At 46.5% G+C, this 17,532-nt stretch overlaps 1 protein-coding gene across 1 annotated transcript in view; it reads right to left on the reverse strand.

The window, feature by feature from the left end:
• Positions 1-17,532, reverse strand: part of CSMD2 (CUB and Sushi multiple domains 2) — a 540,846-nt gene that overhangs the window by 2,086 nt on the left and 521,228 nt on the right. Inside the window, 8 exon segments of the mRNA XM_042948549.1 lie at positions 2,259-2,474; positions 2,676-2,756; positions 4,176-4,263; positions 5,652-5,764; positions 7,252-7,413; positions 8,108-8,173; positions 15,102-15,281; positions 15,852-15,963. Of these exon segments, the coding sequence (XP_042804483.1) occupies positions 2,259-2,474; positions 2,676-2,756; positions 4,176-4,263; positions 5,652-5,764; positions 7,252-7,413; positions 8,108-8,173; positions 15,102-15,281; positions 15,852-15,963 (1,018 nt within the window).

Raw genomic sequence — 17,532 nt, forward strand, 5'->3', positions numbered from 1 at the left:
GAGAGGGGCAGGCAGGGTGAGGTGGGGAGCGGAAACAGGCGAGAGAAAAGAGGCAAAGCAAAGAGGAATAAAGGGGAAAGAAGGAAATTAGTTACCTTGACCTTTGATCTTCCCGAACCCGAGGGTGGGTATAGGTGGGGAACACCCACAGCAGGACATACATGACATACATTTTCCCAATACTGTCTTCTTCCCCTGGAGGTTCGACTTACCCATTAGGCACAGGAGACCCAATGCCTAGGGGCCACCACAGTGGGCCCACTTAGGGGCCCAGGAAAATAGTTTTCAAGATCCAATTCTTTCAAAATCGGAATAATAATGGACCTGTAATAATCAGTCCGGACTGAGTTCTATTCAGCTTTGTAACAACACCGTTGTAAGGTACCATGCTTAATATACATTTTTTAACGGAAGAAAAGGGTCCATGAAAGCCCATAGCACAGCCCTGCTCCCCTGCCCCCTGACTCACTGACCCCACAGGCCTCCAAGAATTGCCTATTTGGGTTCTTATTTTAATTTCAGCTGTTCTTTTAGGCATTATTTGAATTTATCACCTAATTACTCATTCTAAAGACGGGTGTGTGTGTTCACATGGTTTTTCACACATTGCCTCCATGAACCAAGAGCAGCTTTCTCTGTGTTTTCGCTGTGCTCCTGCTCTGGGCAGGACAAGGTGGGCCCCTCGCCAGAAGAGCCCGCCGTGGAGAGCTGTGGGCTGGGAGGAATATTCAGAGGCCCTGAATGCTCATGATGAGTGTTGCTGAGGGCTGCTGAACTGCACATGACCCAGAGGTGACACACTGTGCACACAGGCACGGGGACCCAGTGGAGCCTGAGGTAGGGAGCAGGGGTTGGGGTGGGGGGGGGGATATGCAGGTCAGAGGGCATTCTGGTTTCTTTCTTATATTGTTCAGTAATTCAGCAACTCGAAATTCAGAGTCATTACTGATCACTGGTGAGGCCTGATTTATGTCATCGGAAGGATTTTACCTTTTCTTTTTTGCTTCTATTTGTAGGAGTTCTGAGTAGGAAAAAGTACACAGGGATCATAGACATGAAACCTCAGAACTAATTCTGGAATTCTGGAATAATTTCTCTTCCTTTAAATGTTTGTTTCAGATGGATGTAAAAGGATGCAGAAAAGCCCAATAATTTAATTATTTGCATTCAATAGTTGCCTTTATGTATTCTGAAAATAATTTTCATCTCATGCATAAATTATCTCAATACCTACAATTTTAAGCTTAGACTTAAGCAAGAGAAATACTCTAGAGGAGAAAGTGGACTCAAAGAAGGAAGGGGAGAATTGGAGGCGGGCAGGGATCGTGTCAGCCCATCTATCATGCTCTAGGTGATGGTTAATTTGATATGTCAACCTGCCAAGGCTCTTGTCAAACACTAGTTGTTTGGTCAAACACCAGTCTAAATGTTGCTGTGAAGGAATTTTTTGGGTGTGTTAACATTTAAATCAGTAGACTGAGTAAAGCAGATTACCCACCCCACGGAGGTGGGCCTCATCCAATCAGTTGAATGCCCGAGAAGAAAAGACTGAAGTCCCTGAAGAGAAAGGAATTCTGTCTCCATAGGGCCATTGGATCAAGATTAAATCAACTCCTGATGGAATTTCCAGCCTGCAGGCCTGCCCTGTGGATTTCAGACTTGCCACGCCCACAATCATGTGAACCAGTTCCTTAAACTAAATCTTTCTCTCTCTCTCTCTCTGTATATATACAGTATACATGCGTCTCTACATGGATATCTCTGTATATCTAGATATACGTATACATACATCTTTCTATGTGGATATAGATATTTAGATGTTTATACAGAGATAAGCATATATGTGTATATACATATACACACATAGATAGGTATGTATATCTTAGGTATGTATTATGTGTGTATACGTACCTCTCTCTCGGGAGACCCCTCACTAATACATTCCGCTTAGATATTTTGCCAAGCCCAAAGGGCTAAGAGCACAGTCTCTGGAGTCCGCCTGCCTGGGGTTGGATGGATTGGATTGTGACCCTGCTACTTATTAGGCGTGTGATCTTGGCCAAATGAATTCCTTTTCTACCTCGTTTTCCCATCTAACGGGGATAATGACAGGGCACAGGGAAGCGCCCCGCTCAGGCTCTGGCGCCCCGCGGCACTCAGGGCATAGGCTCCTCCCACTGGACGCGGCTGTGGGAGCACGTGTCTCGTGTCTCGGCGCAAGCCCGCTACGCGCGACTGCCTCCCACGCCCCCTCTCACCGGCTGCCGGAGGCGGGGCTCTCGGTGGCGGCGGCGGTGGCAGCCAGGCCTGGTGGCTATACGGCTGTGCACACTGTACTGACTGTGAACTCCGCCTCGGTGGCCATGATGTCTGTGGGCTGGATGTTGCGGTCGTACATTGGGTTCTCAAATGTGGCCCGAACGTTTGTGTTCTCGTGGCCGGCGTAGCCATTGAACGGAACTTTGGGTCTTCTCCTGGGAATGAGAGAGAGAGTGACCAAAACGTAAAAAGGGGGAGAGGCTCAGGGGTGTGAACGGGGAGAGGGAGGGAATAGGAAGTTCTGTCTTCCTTTCCCAAGATGACAGCTCTCCGGGGCCGGGAAGGCTGGGGGCGGGCTGGGGTGGGTGATGGGCCTGCATGCCCCCCTCTCCCCATGCCGCCTTCTTCCCCTGTACCTGTGCTTGTAGAGATACAGCACGAAGCCCGCAATGATGAGGGCGACGAAAGGCACCAGGATTGCGGCTGCCACCGAGCTGCTGTTGGAAGCAAAGTGGCGGCCGATGGACTCGGGGTTGGACTCCAGCAGCCTGAGGTCTGCAAAGTCCCAGAGCATAAACCTCAGCTCACAGACACACAATCTGAGGGGACGGCCCCAGAGGGAGGTGTGACCGTGGCTAGGGATGTCACCTGCAGCTGCCTCCCCCCATACTCAGACATTCCCCGGGGAGAAGACTCCCCACACCAGTCCGTCAGGTCATATGCAAAGGACAGCCATCAGTCCTGGGGGAGCCCACCTGCCAGAGAACCTAAAGCCGTGTGGCAGGATAAAATCTTACCAGGGTGTTGCCCTTCAGAAGTTTCGAAACTTCTTTTGTCTACCAGAGCCTTTTATCAGATAGAAGCTTACAAGGAAGCCACAACACAAAACAGCAGCGAGCTGCTCTGGTGGGGGTGGGGGTGGGGGACAGGAGATGCTGAGCAGCCTGGGGACTGTCTCCCCTCCTCTGCTCTGGCCCTCCCAGCACAAGGCTGGGAGGACTCTGGAGACCATGGGGAGGCAACACTGCCTGCTTAGTGGCTCCAAGAGGGCACAGGTCTGCCTCAGGAGACAGGGAGTCAGCGGTGAAGGCCAACTCTGGTGTGTGGCACTGAGGGGCCAGGGGACCAAGGGACTGCGTGTGTCGGGAGGAGACAGAGGTCTTACTCCACACTGCTCACAAGGGGGAGCTAAGAATACCTCTGGGGCAGGAATAGTGTGGAGTGGGAACCAGGCAAACAGATTTCTGCTTAAGACAAGGAGAAGCTTCCTGAAGGTCAGAGCTGCGAGAAAGGCAGGCAGAGCCCCTGGGAATGGTGGGTGGAGATGTGTGGAGCTGACCCTTGAGCACCCATGACTGCCTCCTGCCTCCCCTTCCACCACTTCTGAGAAGCCAGGTGCCCTCCTCCGACTAGAGTCTGAGGCTCTGACCGGGAGGCTCTGGGTCAAGGCCAGTGAGGAAGTGAGGACACTGGATGCCAATGATGTGTAGCAGTCAGGGTAAAGAAGCTAGGGGAGAACCATCTTCCGGGACTGCTCGGGGTTGGAAAGGGCACTGTGAGTAAAGGCACTCCTGATAACCCCACGTCTTCTTGTTCGGGGGTGTCTGTGTGATGCCCGAGGGCTGGCTGGGCGGTGTTGCTGGCAGCTGTATCTGAGACCCAACGTCCCTTAAGCTGGGGGTCTCAACCTGAGGCTGGGCCTTGACACTGTTTGGCAAAGATTGAGCGTATTATGTCTATGCGCTTGTTTCTGGGGACATATTCCATAGCCTTTATCAGAATCTCAAAGGTGGCCATGGCCCCCAAATGGTTAAGGACCCCTGGATCTGGCTGTTGAACGTCAATCCCTTGCCCCAGCACTCAAGTGTCTCCCCCGCCCCACGAGCACACCCTTCCAGGGGACCAATGCTAGTTACCAAGTCTTTGAAAGCCGAACTGTCCAAAGCCTTGGCCCTTGACGGAGCCTTGGTAGATGAAGGTACCTCCGGGGGACTCTGAGGAGACCTGTGAGGGTGAGGGCAGAGGCAGTGAGATGGGGGCATTGGACGCAAAGCCCGTGTGCTGCTCAGCTGAGGGCATGCTTTGAGGATGTTTGGCTACTGCACGCCTCCCAGCTCCTGCTCCATCCCCAAGGTGGGTCCTCCGTCCACTGTGCTCTAGGCGGACTGCGCCATCTGTGCCCCAAACCACGCACGGGTGGCACAGAAGTAGGCCTGATGGTTGGCTGTTGTCCTAAGCTGCTCCAGCGGCTTGGCCCTCCAGAGCTCCATTCGCTTCTAGCCCATGGCCTGTACTCCTAGCCCCATCCATTCCCTACCTTTGACCCTTGTTCTCTATGGCGACCCTCCCAGCATGGTAGGGTCTGTTGTTCTTGCACGGCTTTTGGACTACTGCTATTGAAGCATCCGGGTCTTCGCTACCCAATGGGGTATCCAAGGGGGGTCCACAGGATAATCTCAAGAATACCAAGGAACTAACCAGATGTGCCAGCCCTTGGGGGAAGCCACTTGCTTCTCCTTACATGTTTAAGTAAGCTCTATGCCCAGCGTGGGGCTTGAACTCTTGACCCTGAGATCAAGAGTCTCATGCTGTACTGACTGAGCCAGCCAGGTGCCCCTCTCCTTATGTATTTGAAAAGCAAAGTCACGAATCCACAGTCGTCCACCTGCTGTCTTGTCCCTGAGGATGCACCCTGACTCCTCAGCTCTCTGCTACTCTGGCCTCTGTGACCTCTCCCTCCTTCCCGGCCTTCCATTTCTAGCATCAAAGATCCAAGACAGGGAAGCCAAGGGTGTGATATGTGACATGATGCTCAACTCCCCTCCTGTGAAACTGGAAGAGGAGCATCACTGTGGACCTGCCTTCTGCCTTCAGAATGCCCTAGAATGCGTTAAGTCTTCCCCCACAAGAGAAGGCAAGGAAGCCGTGTCTCCTCCCCTATGTCTTGGTCTTCTAGCTGTGCTAAATCATCTGTAATCCGCATCCTCAAATGTGAGTGGATATTTGAGGTAGTCACCCGGGACCCACCACCTTTTCCCATGTCCCGGCACCATGTCATTACCTCCAGCTTGCTTGAATTCACTCTTACACCGCTGACCTCTAGTTCCTTGCTTTCTGCTCTAACATCAGAACCTACTCCCTATCACTCAGATGTGCTGGCCCTCTGGACACTCAGCCTCCTGGTCCCTTTATCTTTTCCTTTACCCACTTCACGAGCAGGCGAGGGCTCCCTTGCTCCCTGTCCTCGTCCCAAAGAACCCCCCCCCCCCCCAGGTTTCCATGTTGATCCTATGAGTTTCCACTCTCTTCTCCCCCATTCCCTGCCAGTGATCTGGGAATCAGGGGTGGGGATAGGGCACAGGGAGGTCAAGGGCAGATTTTGTTGAACTTACATGCCCATCTAAAGCCCAGTGGTCATCTTTGAACTTATTCACAAAGATCTCCGCAGGTCCTGTGATCTGGTAAACCTGGAGCAGGAGATGGAAATCTTCTTTCTTGTAAATTCCTGGGAAAAGAAAGTTCAGAGAGTAGACTAAAGATCTGGAAAAATCCCCAAACCCATATTTGTGGGGATGTGGGTGTGGCTGTCCTGGTGAAATTTCACATGTAGATGTTGATATAAACATTCCATGCATAACCATAAGTAGGTAAGTATAGTGTTGCCCATGAGTTTGTGTGGGCTGAATGAGAGGATGTGCAAGAATGTGCAAATGTGTGTTACCACTAAATCACTGGCCTGTGATTGTGACCCTTTTAAAACATGCACATGGCGGAATAAAGTGAACAGGACTTTGGATACGTTAATGTGTCAGTTAACACACGAGTATGTTTTACAATTCGGTGGGTGTGGGAATGCAGGAGGCACGTACATGGGGTTATGTGCACATCTTTATGACTGTGTCTTAAAGCAGATGAGTGAAACTGACTGCTCAGCTGTGCTGGTGTGTGCATGCATGAATGGGCGGATATGAGTGCATGTGGGTTGTGTATTAACATGTGCCTTCATTTGCTCACACATGCCTTTATCTTTACATTTGTTTTCTGAGAGATTTAGTTTTCTGATTATAGGAAGATTGAAAATTGGGGAAATTTTGGAAAATGCAGAGATGCAGGAAGAAAATCACAATCATTCCTGATATCACTAAGAAATTGCCACTGTTCGTGTTTTGGTGTAATTACTTCCAGCTTTCTTTCTTATGAATATAATTTTTCCTTTAAAAACTGGAGTCACATTTAACGTGCACTACGATAGGTCCATTTTCCCCAAAACTGGCAAGCTATTTTATCTATCAGATCTCTTATAATTAATGCATCCATTTCATTAACTTTGGACAATTTTCTCCTTCCAGTTTTGATATGATACAAATGGCCCTGTTATGTGAACATCCTTTATTCATAAATGTTTGACTCCCTCCATAGCTACTTTTTATGAAAAAAATTCCTAGAAATATAATTAATGGGTTCACTAATTTTCAAAGATCTTGACACAAGTTTCCAAACTGTTTTCTAGAATTGCCCTGTTTCATACTTTGGCCCTTACCGCATCAGTGTCTTCACTTGACCTTGACCAGCACTAAAGTTTATCGCTTAAAAAAAAAATCGTAGTGGGATAAGTAGAAAATGGCATTTTGTATTTACTTTCAGTTTTTTGATTACTGCTGAAACGTGTACTTTCTTTTGTTTATTGTCTGTCTGTATTTTGGCTTCTGGGAGTTCTCTGTCCCTATTTTTGGTTCAGTTTTAGAGATATTGGTCTCTTTCCTCTTTAGTTAGGAGTGCTTTTATGTTCAAGTTATTGTTTGTTATCTAACAACTTCATTTTAGTCCCAGTGGTTTTATCATGCAAGCAAAAATGAACAGACACATTATTTGCCCGCTCCCCACCAGACAAGGACAGGAGGACGCAATGAGAGTAGACACATCCTTGCAGAGGGCATGGGCCCACCCACCCCTGCCACACCCAGGCTTTCAAGGGGGTGGCCTGCTCCTTACCAGCCAAGTGCACTTCTACTCCACTGTGGTCAATCATGGTGGCATTGACCTTGCTGTTGACAACCTGGAAGCCAGTCACTCTGAGCATGGCTGGCTGCTTCTTCCCCTGGTACTCATAGGCCCCTTTCCATAGGGAATTCTTGGCAAAAACATCACCAGGAACTAGAGGAATTGGGGAGCAGATATGAGAGGGACTTACATATGTGTTGATAGGATTGCGGCCACCTGATGGCTGATCCCAGTTCACTCACTGAGATTGTTTTCCCCCGACACCTAACACAGGGGAGGACGGTGGAGTGCTCGAGTCCTCTTGTGATCCAGAATGGAATTAGAGCTGAATATGATGCCAAATCTAGTTTCCTTCTTGTATAACACACTAATGTGGTACATAAAAGAATAAAGTTTGAAAAAGGATATGATAGTCTATAATAGTCTTGCACTGGTCGGGCCACACCTGTAGTTATGTGCCCAGTTATGGACATTATACTTTGAAAGATACAATACCTGTATTAAAAATGTAACCATTTCCAGGAAGCTCCCTAGGCAGGACTTGGGTCTTTGTGTCTGTATGACCACATACTGGGTTGGGGGGTGGGGGCTGGGCTTGTGGTAATCAATGGCTCCAGAGCTCGAAGCTCTGGATGTGTTTCTGGAAAGCTTGGGCTCTCTCTTCTGGATGAGGTTTTTGTTTCCTTTCCTTCCTTCACTTCCTCCTGAAGTCTGCTTGGGGTGGGGAAACCTGTTTGGCTCTGTAGACAGTTTTCACATCCTTTCACTGAGTACTTAGAAAGTCATGTGTAACTAGGTGAAGGAAGCAACACCAGTTTCTTGAGCCAGAGATCTGAACCATACCTACCGGAGGCCTGGGTGAGTGGTGGTTCCCGGGCAGTGTTGATGGGTCTCCCACTAGGCCGCACCTCTGCTGGGGAAAGAGAAAGGAGGGAAATAGGTTCAGCCTCTGGTCTACACTCTACTGGAAAAATAATGGCCACCTCTCTGACATTAGGTCAATGGTTTCTTTGAGATCTTGTTTTGGACTTGTCCTCTTTAGACTGGGAGTGGATACTTTGATGGTCTGGTGATGCTATGGGCCCCTCTCAGAATAATCAAACGTAAAGAGTTAAAGGGAAATCTATTCCATCGATTATAGTCATTGAAATACTAAACAAAGAACTAGGATGCAGGTAGATATGTGATTCTTTACTACTGCATTAAGTAACAGGATCTGGCAGCAGGTCCAGTCACTACCCTAATGTTTCATTAGGAACATTAGTCAGGAACATACGCAATATTTCACGATATCAGCGAGAATGATAATATAATATGAAAATCTCTGCAATTTTTACTGGTTACAAAGTTATAGGTGTTGTAAACACTGTTTTGGGTTTTTGTCTCCATTCCAAATGAAAGGAAATGCTAAATTTCAGTAAAGGGTAAAGGAAAATAAAGTTATTTTCCCACCCTGGTACAGAAATCTGCCGAATGCCCCTACGGATGACCCTAGTTTGAACAGCCCTGTCCTGGACTGTTTCTACTTTCCTCCCAGATGCCTGGCACCAAGGAGGACCTTCCACCAATCAAAAGCGAACTCCTTGAGCATTGGTGGGGGTTTCAGTGGAGTGCTTCCCTCCTTTGGAGTGATGATATGAAGACTAAGAAGCCCCCAACAGCTGCTCCGTCTGGCATTATGAACTGCAATTCCCAGCCCTACTTTCCCAGCATCCACACCACTTCCCCCCCAACCTATGAGATGCTCAAGGAGAAGCACGAGGTGGCTGTACTTGGGGTGACCCAGGGCTTGGATCCCATGGCAACCACCAAGATCGACATTCACAGCAAAACCTCTGTGCATGATCACATCATCTGGTCCCTGTTCAACATAGTCTTTGTGAACTTGTGCTGCCTGGGCTACTCTGTGAAGTCCAGGGACTGGAAGAGGGTGGGTGATGTGACAGAGGCCCAGGCCTATGACTCTGCCACCGAGTGCCTGCACATCCGGCACCTGGTCTTGGGCCTCCTTCTGATTGTTATATTCACCATTATTTTTGTCACTGGCTCACTGATGATTCTCCAAGCAATTTCAGAGATCATAAAAGGTTATGGAGCTTCCTAGTAGCTGCCCATGGCCTGAGGCTGTCAACCCTTTCACAGCAGTTTATATACACATCAGTCTACAACTGAATTCAATGAAGCACTTGTGTGTGTGGGAAATAAAAGACTGAGAAGCCCTCACAGGCAAAAGCATGTGCAAAGGCACAAGTTTTGGGCCTGAGCCATACAGTCTAGGTTCAGGTCCCAGTAGTGCTACTGAATGCTGTGTGACCTTGACTAGTTACTTTACCACTCAGAGTCTCTGTCTCCTCATTGGAAACATGGGCAAATACTGAAACATACCTTATAGGTCTGTGATAAATAAATGAGGTGACAGTCAGCCAATGTTAATGTCTTTCCTTATTTGACACAGAAACAACAGAAATATCTGTCCTGTCACCAAGGAAGGGCTGACTCTCCCTACTGTCTCTTTTAGGAGGCCAGGGTTTTAGCATAATCCTTCCGACTCTGGAGGTTAGCTTATGTTTGTGTTTGCAAAAGGCTGTGGAGAAACTTTCCACAAAGACTCAGTAAAAGCACATTTATGAACAAAATGCCTTTAATTGTCTTAGGTTTTATAAGATGAGGGAGTGAGAGGGAGAAAGCATTTTATGGGCCAGGATCTATGCTAGGCCATGTATTTCATGTTATTTCACTTACCCCTGCTCTCAAAACTGTGAGGTAGAGGGGTACCTGCGTGGCTCAGTTGGCTAAGTGTCCAGCTCTTGATTTTGGTTCAGATCATGATCTCACAGTTTGTGAGATCGAGCTCCATGTCAGGCTCTGTGCTGCCAGTGCAGAGCCTGCTTGGGATTCTCTCTCTTCCTCTCTATCTGCCCCTCCCCTGCTCATGGTTTCTCTCAAAATAAGTAAATAACATGAAACATTTTAATGAAAAAAACCTGTGAGGTAGAGATTATTGTCTCCATTTTATAGAAGAGAAACCCACTAAGGGGCAGAGAGGTGAAGAGGCTTGCCCAAGGTCACACAGGAAGGGACAGGTAAAATTCAACTGCATCTAAAGCATTTTGTGTTTTTATATATAAGTACACAGTAACATCAAAAACAATGAAGTACTTAAGAATAAATGTAACCAAGGAAGTGCAAGACATATATGCTGAAAATGACAAACCATCATTCGAAAGAATTAAAGATTTAAATGAATGGGAAGACATTCCATGTTCATGGACTGGAAGACTTAATATAGCTCAGATGGCAACACTCCCCCAAGTGACCTACAGATTTACCACAATCCCTGTCAAAATCCCAGCTGTCTGCTTTGCAGAATTTCAAAATCCAATCCTAAAATTCATCTAGAAATAAAAGGGGCCCAGAAGAGCCAAAACAATCCTGAAAAAGCAGCACAAAAAGGAAGATGTACACTTCCCGACTTCAAAATTTATTACAAAGCTATTGTAATCAGACCTGTGGTGATGTCATAGAGGCAGTTACACGGCTCAATGGATAAAATGGAGGATCCAGATATAAGCTCACATATTTATGGTCAAGTGATCTTTGATAAGGGTACCAAGACAGTTCAATGAAGAATAGTGAAGAATAGTTTTTCCAATAAATGGTGCTGGGATAACTGGATAGCCACATGCAAAAGAATGAATTTGGACCCCAAACAACCACCCGCACCAAAAACCCCCCCACAAAATAAACCTAAATGTAAGAGCTAAACTATAAAGCTCTTAGAAGAAAACACAGGCATAAATTTTCATGACCTTGGATTTGGCAGTGGTTTCTTAGATATGATATGAAAGCACAAACAAGCAAAGAAAATATAGATAAATTGGAGTTCACTAAAATTAAAAACTTTTGTGTTCAAAAGGACATCAAAAGAAGGTAAAAAGAAGGACCTTCCTTTGAAGGACCTTCAAAAGAAGGTAAAAAAAGTCCAAACTAATTGCATTGTATTCATTACATATGTGCAGTTTAATGTACCAATTATATCTCAATAAGGCTGTAAAAAATACCTCCCACATTTGAAAAAAACAATGTAATACAGGACTAAAGTGGAGCTTAAAATTGACAGTCTAATTTCATTTTAGGTGAGGAGTGAAATAAAGGATAGAGTACTATAAACTTAACAAAAAATAAAGAAAGTGAAAGACCACCCGTAAAATGGGAGAAAATATGTGAACATCTTGTATCTGATAAGGGTCTCATATTCTAGATATATAAAGAACTCTTGAAGAGACTCCAGAGCAAGATGGTGACATAGAAGGCTCCTGAATTCCCTCCCCCCACCCCCCACGCCATGGACACACTGAATGTACAGCTACACATTGTTCAACAGTAAGAGTTCAAGTAAAAGAAAAGATCTAAACATAAGAGCATATAAATGTATAAAGCTCACTGATAAAGATAGATGGTTACATTCAGAATACTCTAATACTATAATTGTGGTGGGTAAATCAGTCATAACGCTAGTATAAAGGTTAAAAGACAAAAGTGTTAAAAGTAACTATAACTATAATAATTTGTTAATGAATACACAATATAAAAAGATGTCAATTGTGATCTCAAAAACATAAAATGTAGGAAGGGAGTGTAAAAACGTAGAGCTTTTGTATGCACTCAAAGTTAAGTTGTTATTTGCTCTAAAAGACTGCCATAATTATGTTTTATGTAAGCCTCACAGTAAACACAAAACAAAAACCTATAGTTGATACACAAAAAGAGGAAGGAATCAAAACGTACCACTACAGAAACTCATCAAATTCCAAAGGAAGAGAGTGAGAAAAGAAGAAAGGAACTACAAAGCAGACAGAAAAAAAATTAAGAAAATGGCAACAGGAAGTTCATACTTATAAAAAATTACTTATTTTTTTATAATTAAAATTTTTTTATTATTTATTTTTGAGAGAGAGAGACAGAGTGTGAGTGGGGGCAGGGGTAGAGAGAGAAGGAGACACAGAATCAGAAGCAGGCTCCAGACTCTGAGCTGTCAGCACAGAGCTGGATGTGGGGCTTGAACTCATGAACTGTGAGATCATGACCTGAGTTGAAGTTGGATGCTTAACCAACTAAGTCACCCAGATGCCCCTGTAATTTTTTTAAATGTTTATTTATTTTTGAGAGAGACAGAGAGTGTGTGAGCAGGGGAGGGGTAAAAAGAAAGGGAGACAGAATCAGAAGCAGGCTCTGAGCTATCAGCACAGAGTCCCATGTGGGGCTCGAACTCATGAACCGTGAGATCATGACCCGAGCCAAAGTTGAACCCTTAACCGACTGAGACACCCAGGGGTCCCTCAAAAATTACTTTAAATGTAAATGGACTAAATTCTCCAATCCAAACACAGAGAGCGGTTGAGCGGACAAAACAAAACAAAAACCAAACAAAAACTCCAGACCCAACTATATGCTGCCTACAAGAGACTGACTTTTAAGGACATGTAGCTGAAAATGAAGTGAAGGAAAAAGATGTTCCATGCAAATGGAAACCAACAGCGGAGCAAGCTATATTTATATAGACAGAATAGACTTCAAGCCAAAAACCGTAACAAGAGAGAAAGAAGTTCATTAGATAATGATAAAGGGTCAATTCATCACGAGGATATAACAGTTATAAATATTTATGCACCCAACATCAAGACACCTAAATATATAAAGCAAATATTAACAAATCTGTGGGGAGAAGCAGACAGCAATACAATAACAGTAGAGGAGTTCAATACCTCACTTTCGACAACAGATAGATCTTTCAGACAGTAAATCAGTAAGAAAACACTGGACCTAAACTAAACATGAGATCAGATGGACTTAATGGACATTTACAGAACATTCCATCCAACGGCAGCCGAATATACATTCTCCTCAAGTGCACAGGGAACATTCTCCAGGACAGAACATTCTTAATAAATCTAAGAAGATAGAGATCATATCAAGCATCTCTTCTGGCCACAATGATATAAAACTAGAAATCAATTATAAGAAAAAAAGTGGAAAATTCACAAATATGTGGAGATTATATACCATGTTCCTGAGCAACCAATGGACTGAAGAAGAAATCAAAAGGGAAATCAAAAACTATCTTGAGACAAATGATAACGGGGACAGAATTTCTGTTGGGGAAGATGAAGGTGTCCTGGAGAAAGTGGTGATGGTTGCACACAGTATGGTAAATGCACTTAATGCCACTGAGCTGTGCACTTACAAATGGTTCATTTGGTAAATTTTATATTATGACTATATTATCTCAATGAGAACTTAAATGTACTCTAGAAGAGTTCACTACCACATATGGAAAACAAATACTACTTTTCATAAGTAAAATAAACGTACAACACTTCATGCAGTGAAAATACAAGAATACTATTACATTCTGGCCCTGATAAAGGCTCTGACTCTGACACTTTCTCTCCCTGAGGGGCAGAACTGCAAAGTACTTAGGAACAGGGATTCTGAAGTTCGGTCTTCAGGATCTGAATCTCAGCACTTTTCCTTTACCAGCTGGTGACCCTGGGCATGTTGCTTAACTTCTCTGTGTCTCAGTTTCCTCATATGTTAAATCTGAATAGCCCCTGCCTCTTAGGATGATTGTTAAGGATTAAATGAGTTAGCGCACACAAAGTGCTTAGACTACTTAGCACCTGAAATATGGTGAGATCAGCATCTGTAAGAGAGTTTAATGCCGTTCCAGCACCAAACTGATCCTTTATCCTTGCTTGACCCTTCTTTTTAAAAAAAAAAATTTTTTTTTTAACGTTTATTTATTTTTGAGACAGAGAGAGACAGAGCATGAACGGGGGAGGGTCAGAGAGAAGGAGACACAGAATCTGAAACGGGCTCCAGGCTCTGAGCTGTTAGCACAGAGCCCGACGTGGGGCTCGAACTCACAGACTGAGAGATCGTGACCTGAGCCGAAGTCGGCCGCTTAACCGACTGAGCCACCCAGGCGCCTCGCTTGACCCTTCTATTAAGCCTGGACTCAGATCACCTTCTCCAGGAAGCCTTCCCTGGTTTCTCTCCTCCCCTACTTAGGCTGAATTGGTCTTCTTCCTCCTCATCCCCACGGCATTCAGTGCATTGCCATGTTCCTGAAGGTTCGGTTATATTTGATAATGTGTCTTCTGCAGCTGAACATGAGCTATTTTAGGGCAGGGTCTGTGTCTTTCACCTTCCAATTCCCTATCCCTAGCACAGGCATGTGTGGTGATAATGCTCAATAAACAGAATGAATGAATGAAGACGAGGGGGAGGGAGGTCTGGGGCATTTTGGTAATGCCGAGGGATCTGTGGGTGGGTGCTGTTTTATCAAGGTTATACTATGTGTAACGAGTTATTTTGGTTTGGTGGAAATGATTACACATAATCCTGGGAGAAGGTAGCAAAATAAAATTTGGGATGGCTTTACCCTGTGCCTCTCTAGACTGACATCTCCTAGAGGCTCAATACCTCAGAAAATCAGAAGCAGGATCCAGCTCCTGGAAATCACATCTCTTCCTTCCTTTTTAAGAAATATTTATTTATTTTGAGAGGCAGAGAGAGAAAAAATGAGAGTGGGGGAGGGGCAGAGAGAGAGAAAGGGAGAGAATCCCAAGAAGGCTCTGCGCTGTCGGCAGAGAGCCTGACGTGGGGCTTGAACCCACAGACCGTGAGATCATGACCTGAGCTGAAATCGAGAGGTGGAGGCTTAACCAACTGAGCCACCCAGGCGCCCCTCTTCCTTCTCTGTTGCCGTCTTCCCCCCAAGCTCAGCTGTCACCTTTGGCCTCCCCTGCTGGAGAAGTTCACCGAGCAGGCACACTCACCCAGGCAGATGGGTGGTTTGCCTGTCCAGCTGCCATCTGCTTTGCAGGTGCGGTGCTCGGAGCCACCCTTGAGGGAGAAGCCCTCCTGGCAGGAATAGATGAGGGTGTAGCCCATGGAGGGCAAGTCCAGGGCCCCAACGTTGGCATGGGTTGGCGTCTCTGGCTGCTTGCAGTGGTGGGCTGGACGAGAGGAAAGATGGTGTTGGGCCTGGGGGATTAGGGTCCTCAGAAGGCCTTCTGCCCATTCCTGTTCCTAGATGGAACATCCCCTTCCTTTGCTTTCTAGGCCCCTTTCATGTCCAGCATGCCCTCCCCAAATCTCCCCTCCACCCCAGCCTTGATGTCTATACAGATGGCTACGATGGAGGTGATGTGGATACTGGCTTAGTCAGTCTGGAGGGACTGCAGCACTCTTCCTGAGGGAAGAGGAATAATTATGGTCAAAAGCCTGCAATCTTTCATCCTGAGGGCTGACCTTGTAGCAGTTCGTTTTTGCTGCCACTGGAAAGTTCTTTCTTTTTTGCTAAGGCATAGGAATTGCCTTCCAGTATCAGAAAGGCTTTTGTGTGGCAGTGTCTTCCGTGAGGCCCCAAGGGATAAGGACTACAAAGAGCGCAGTATTGGTCCCAATGAGAAGTCATGAGCTCCCCGTCATCCAGAACGTCTGAGCACGGCCCGGGTGCCCAGCTGGGGGAGATAACGTGTTGCCAAGAGGCACCGTCGTGGGATGCAGGTGAAGTCTGCACTCACGGACACAGTCGGGCGGGGTTCCGCTCCAGGTCAGGTTGGGAAGGCAGGTCCTGGTGGTGGAGCCCTGAAGCAGGTAACCTTTTTGACAGCGGAAGAGCACTGTGCTTCCGACCTGTGGGGAGGAGGGAAGGTTCCTTGATCACTTTCTACCCAGTGATGCTTCACACCCTGTCGCTTGACTACTTACTTTCGCGTGACCGAGCTCCTACCCATACCCCTGTCTCCACCTGCAACATCCTACTTCCACTTCTCTGCCCGGTTAAATATTATTTACCCTTTGAGGCAGCTTCCACTCCGCCTTTTCCGCAAGCCCTCACCCAGGCCCCGGAGCCAGATCAATGCTGTTACTGGAAGCATCACTCTCCGCTGTGGCGGACAGAGTGCCTGACTCAGAATCAGAAGATCTTGATCAGAGTTGCGGCTTCCACATCTACTCACTGAGCGACAGGCTGTAGGGGACTCTATGCCTTAGTCTTCTGGTGGACAGCGTGGGGTGACCAGCCCTGCCACACCTACAGCACAGTGTCGTGACACTCAAATGCAGTGGTGGATTTGAAAGCATTTTATACACTGCACGAAACAGAATCACTGCTTGTGCGTGTCTCTTTCTTCTACGAATCGATACATTCCGTAAGGAAGGGAGACTTGTCTTCTCTCCAGATAGCTGCATCTGGCACTTGCTTTGTAAGTATCTGTCGGATGGAATTGCCACCTTCCTGCCATCTAAGTCTCTGCTCAGTTGTTTTCCCCATCCTCACCCTCCACCAGCCCTCACTGTCCAACTCTACACCCCTGCAGCCACCGACTCCGTCTCTCCCTCTGCCCTTTGCGTGGCATGGCGGGGTCAGATCAGCTTCCTAAGTTGCAACTCGGGTTTCACTATTTCCCAGCTAAGAACACTCACGTGTCCCTATTACGTACAGGAGCAAATTCAATCGCAAAGTGAAACTCTTGTCTTGCACTCCCTTCCTCCATGCCTTACTGCTGTGTCTTGAATTTCATCATCTCATTCGGCAACGGCACCTCTGTCCATCCAGTTGTGCAAATCAAAGCCCTCAAGACAGCCTTGATTCCTCCCTTTGCTTCAGCCTCTCCCTCCAATCCAACAAGTCCTCTGGTTCTGTCTACAAAGCCCACTCCGACCCCTTCACTTCTCCCCGTGTCACTGTCACTACTTCCTTCCTCCTGAGCCACTGCAACAGCATCCTACTTGTCTGGTGCCTCCCTCCTTAACCCCCATCATTCACTCTGTCCACAGCGTGCAAATGCTGGATCAGAATCACCTTCAAATGGTTTCCTGTGACATTTAGAATAAAACCAAAAATGCTCACTGTGGCCTTGAGGGCCGTAGGTGACCTGGCCCATGGCTTTCTCTTCTCAAAAATTATCACGTGAGGGGCTCAGTCGGTTAAGCGTCCGACTTCAGCTCAAGTCACGATCTCACAGTTTGTGGGTTTGAGCCCCACGTCAGGCTCTGTGCTGACAGCTCAGAGCCTGGAGCCTGCTTCGGATTGTGTCTCCCTCTCTCTCTCTGCCCCTCCCCTGTTTGCTCTCTGTCTCGCTCTCAAAAATAAATAAACATTAAAAAAATTATCATGTGATATTTGATGCATGCAAAAGTCTATGTGGAACATATACAGAAATGATCTGTCATAAGGAACTGTACATCTTAAGTGGAGTG

This window comes from Panthera leo, chromosome C1, assembly GCF_018350215.1.
Source record: "Panthera leo isolate Ple1 chromosome C1, P.leo_Ple1_pat1.1, whole genome shotgun sequence".
NCBI classification, from domain to species: domain Eukaryota; kingdom Metazoa; phylum Chordata; class Mammalia; order Carnivora; family Felidae; genus Panthera; species Panthera leo.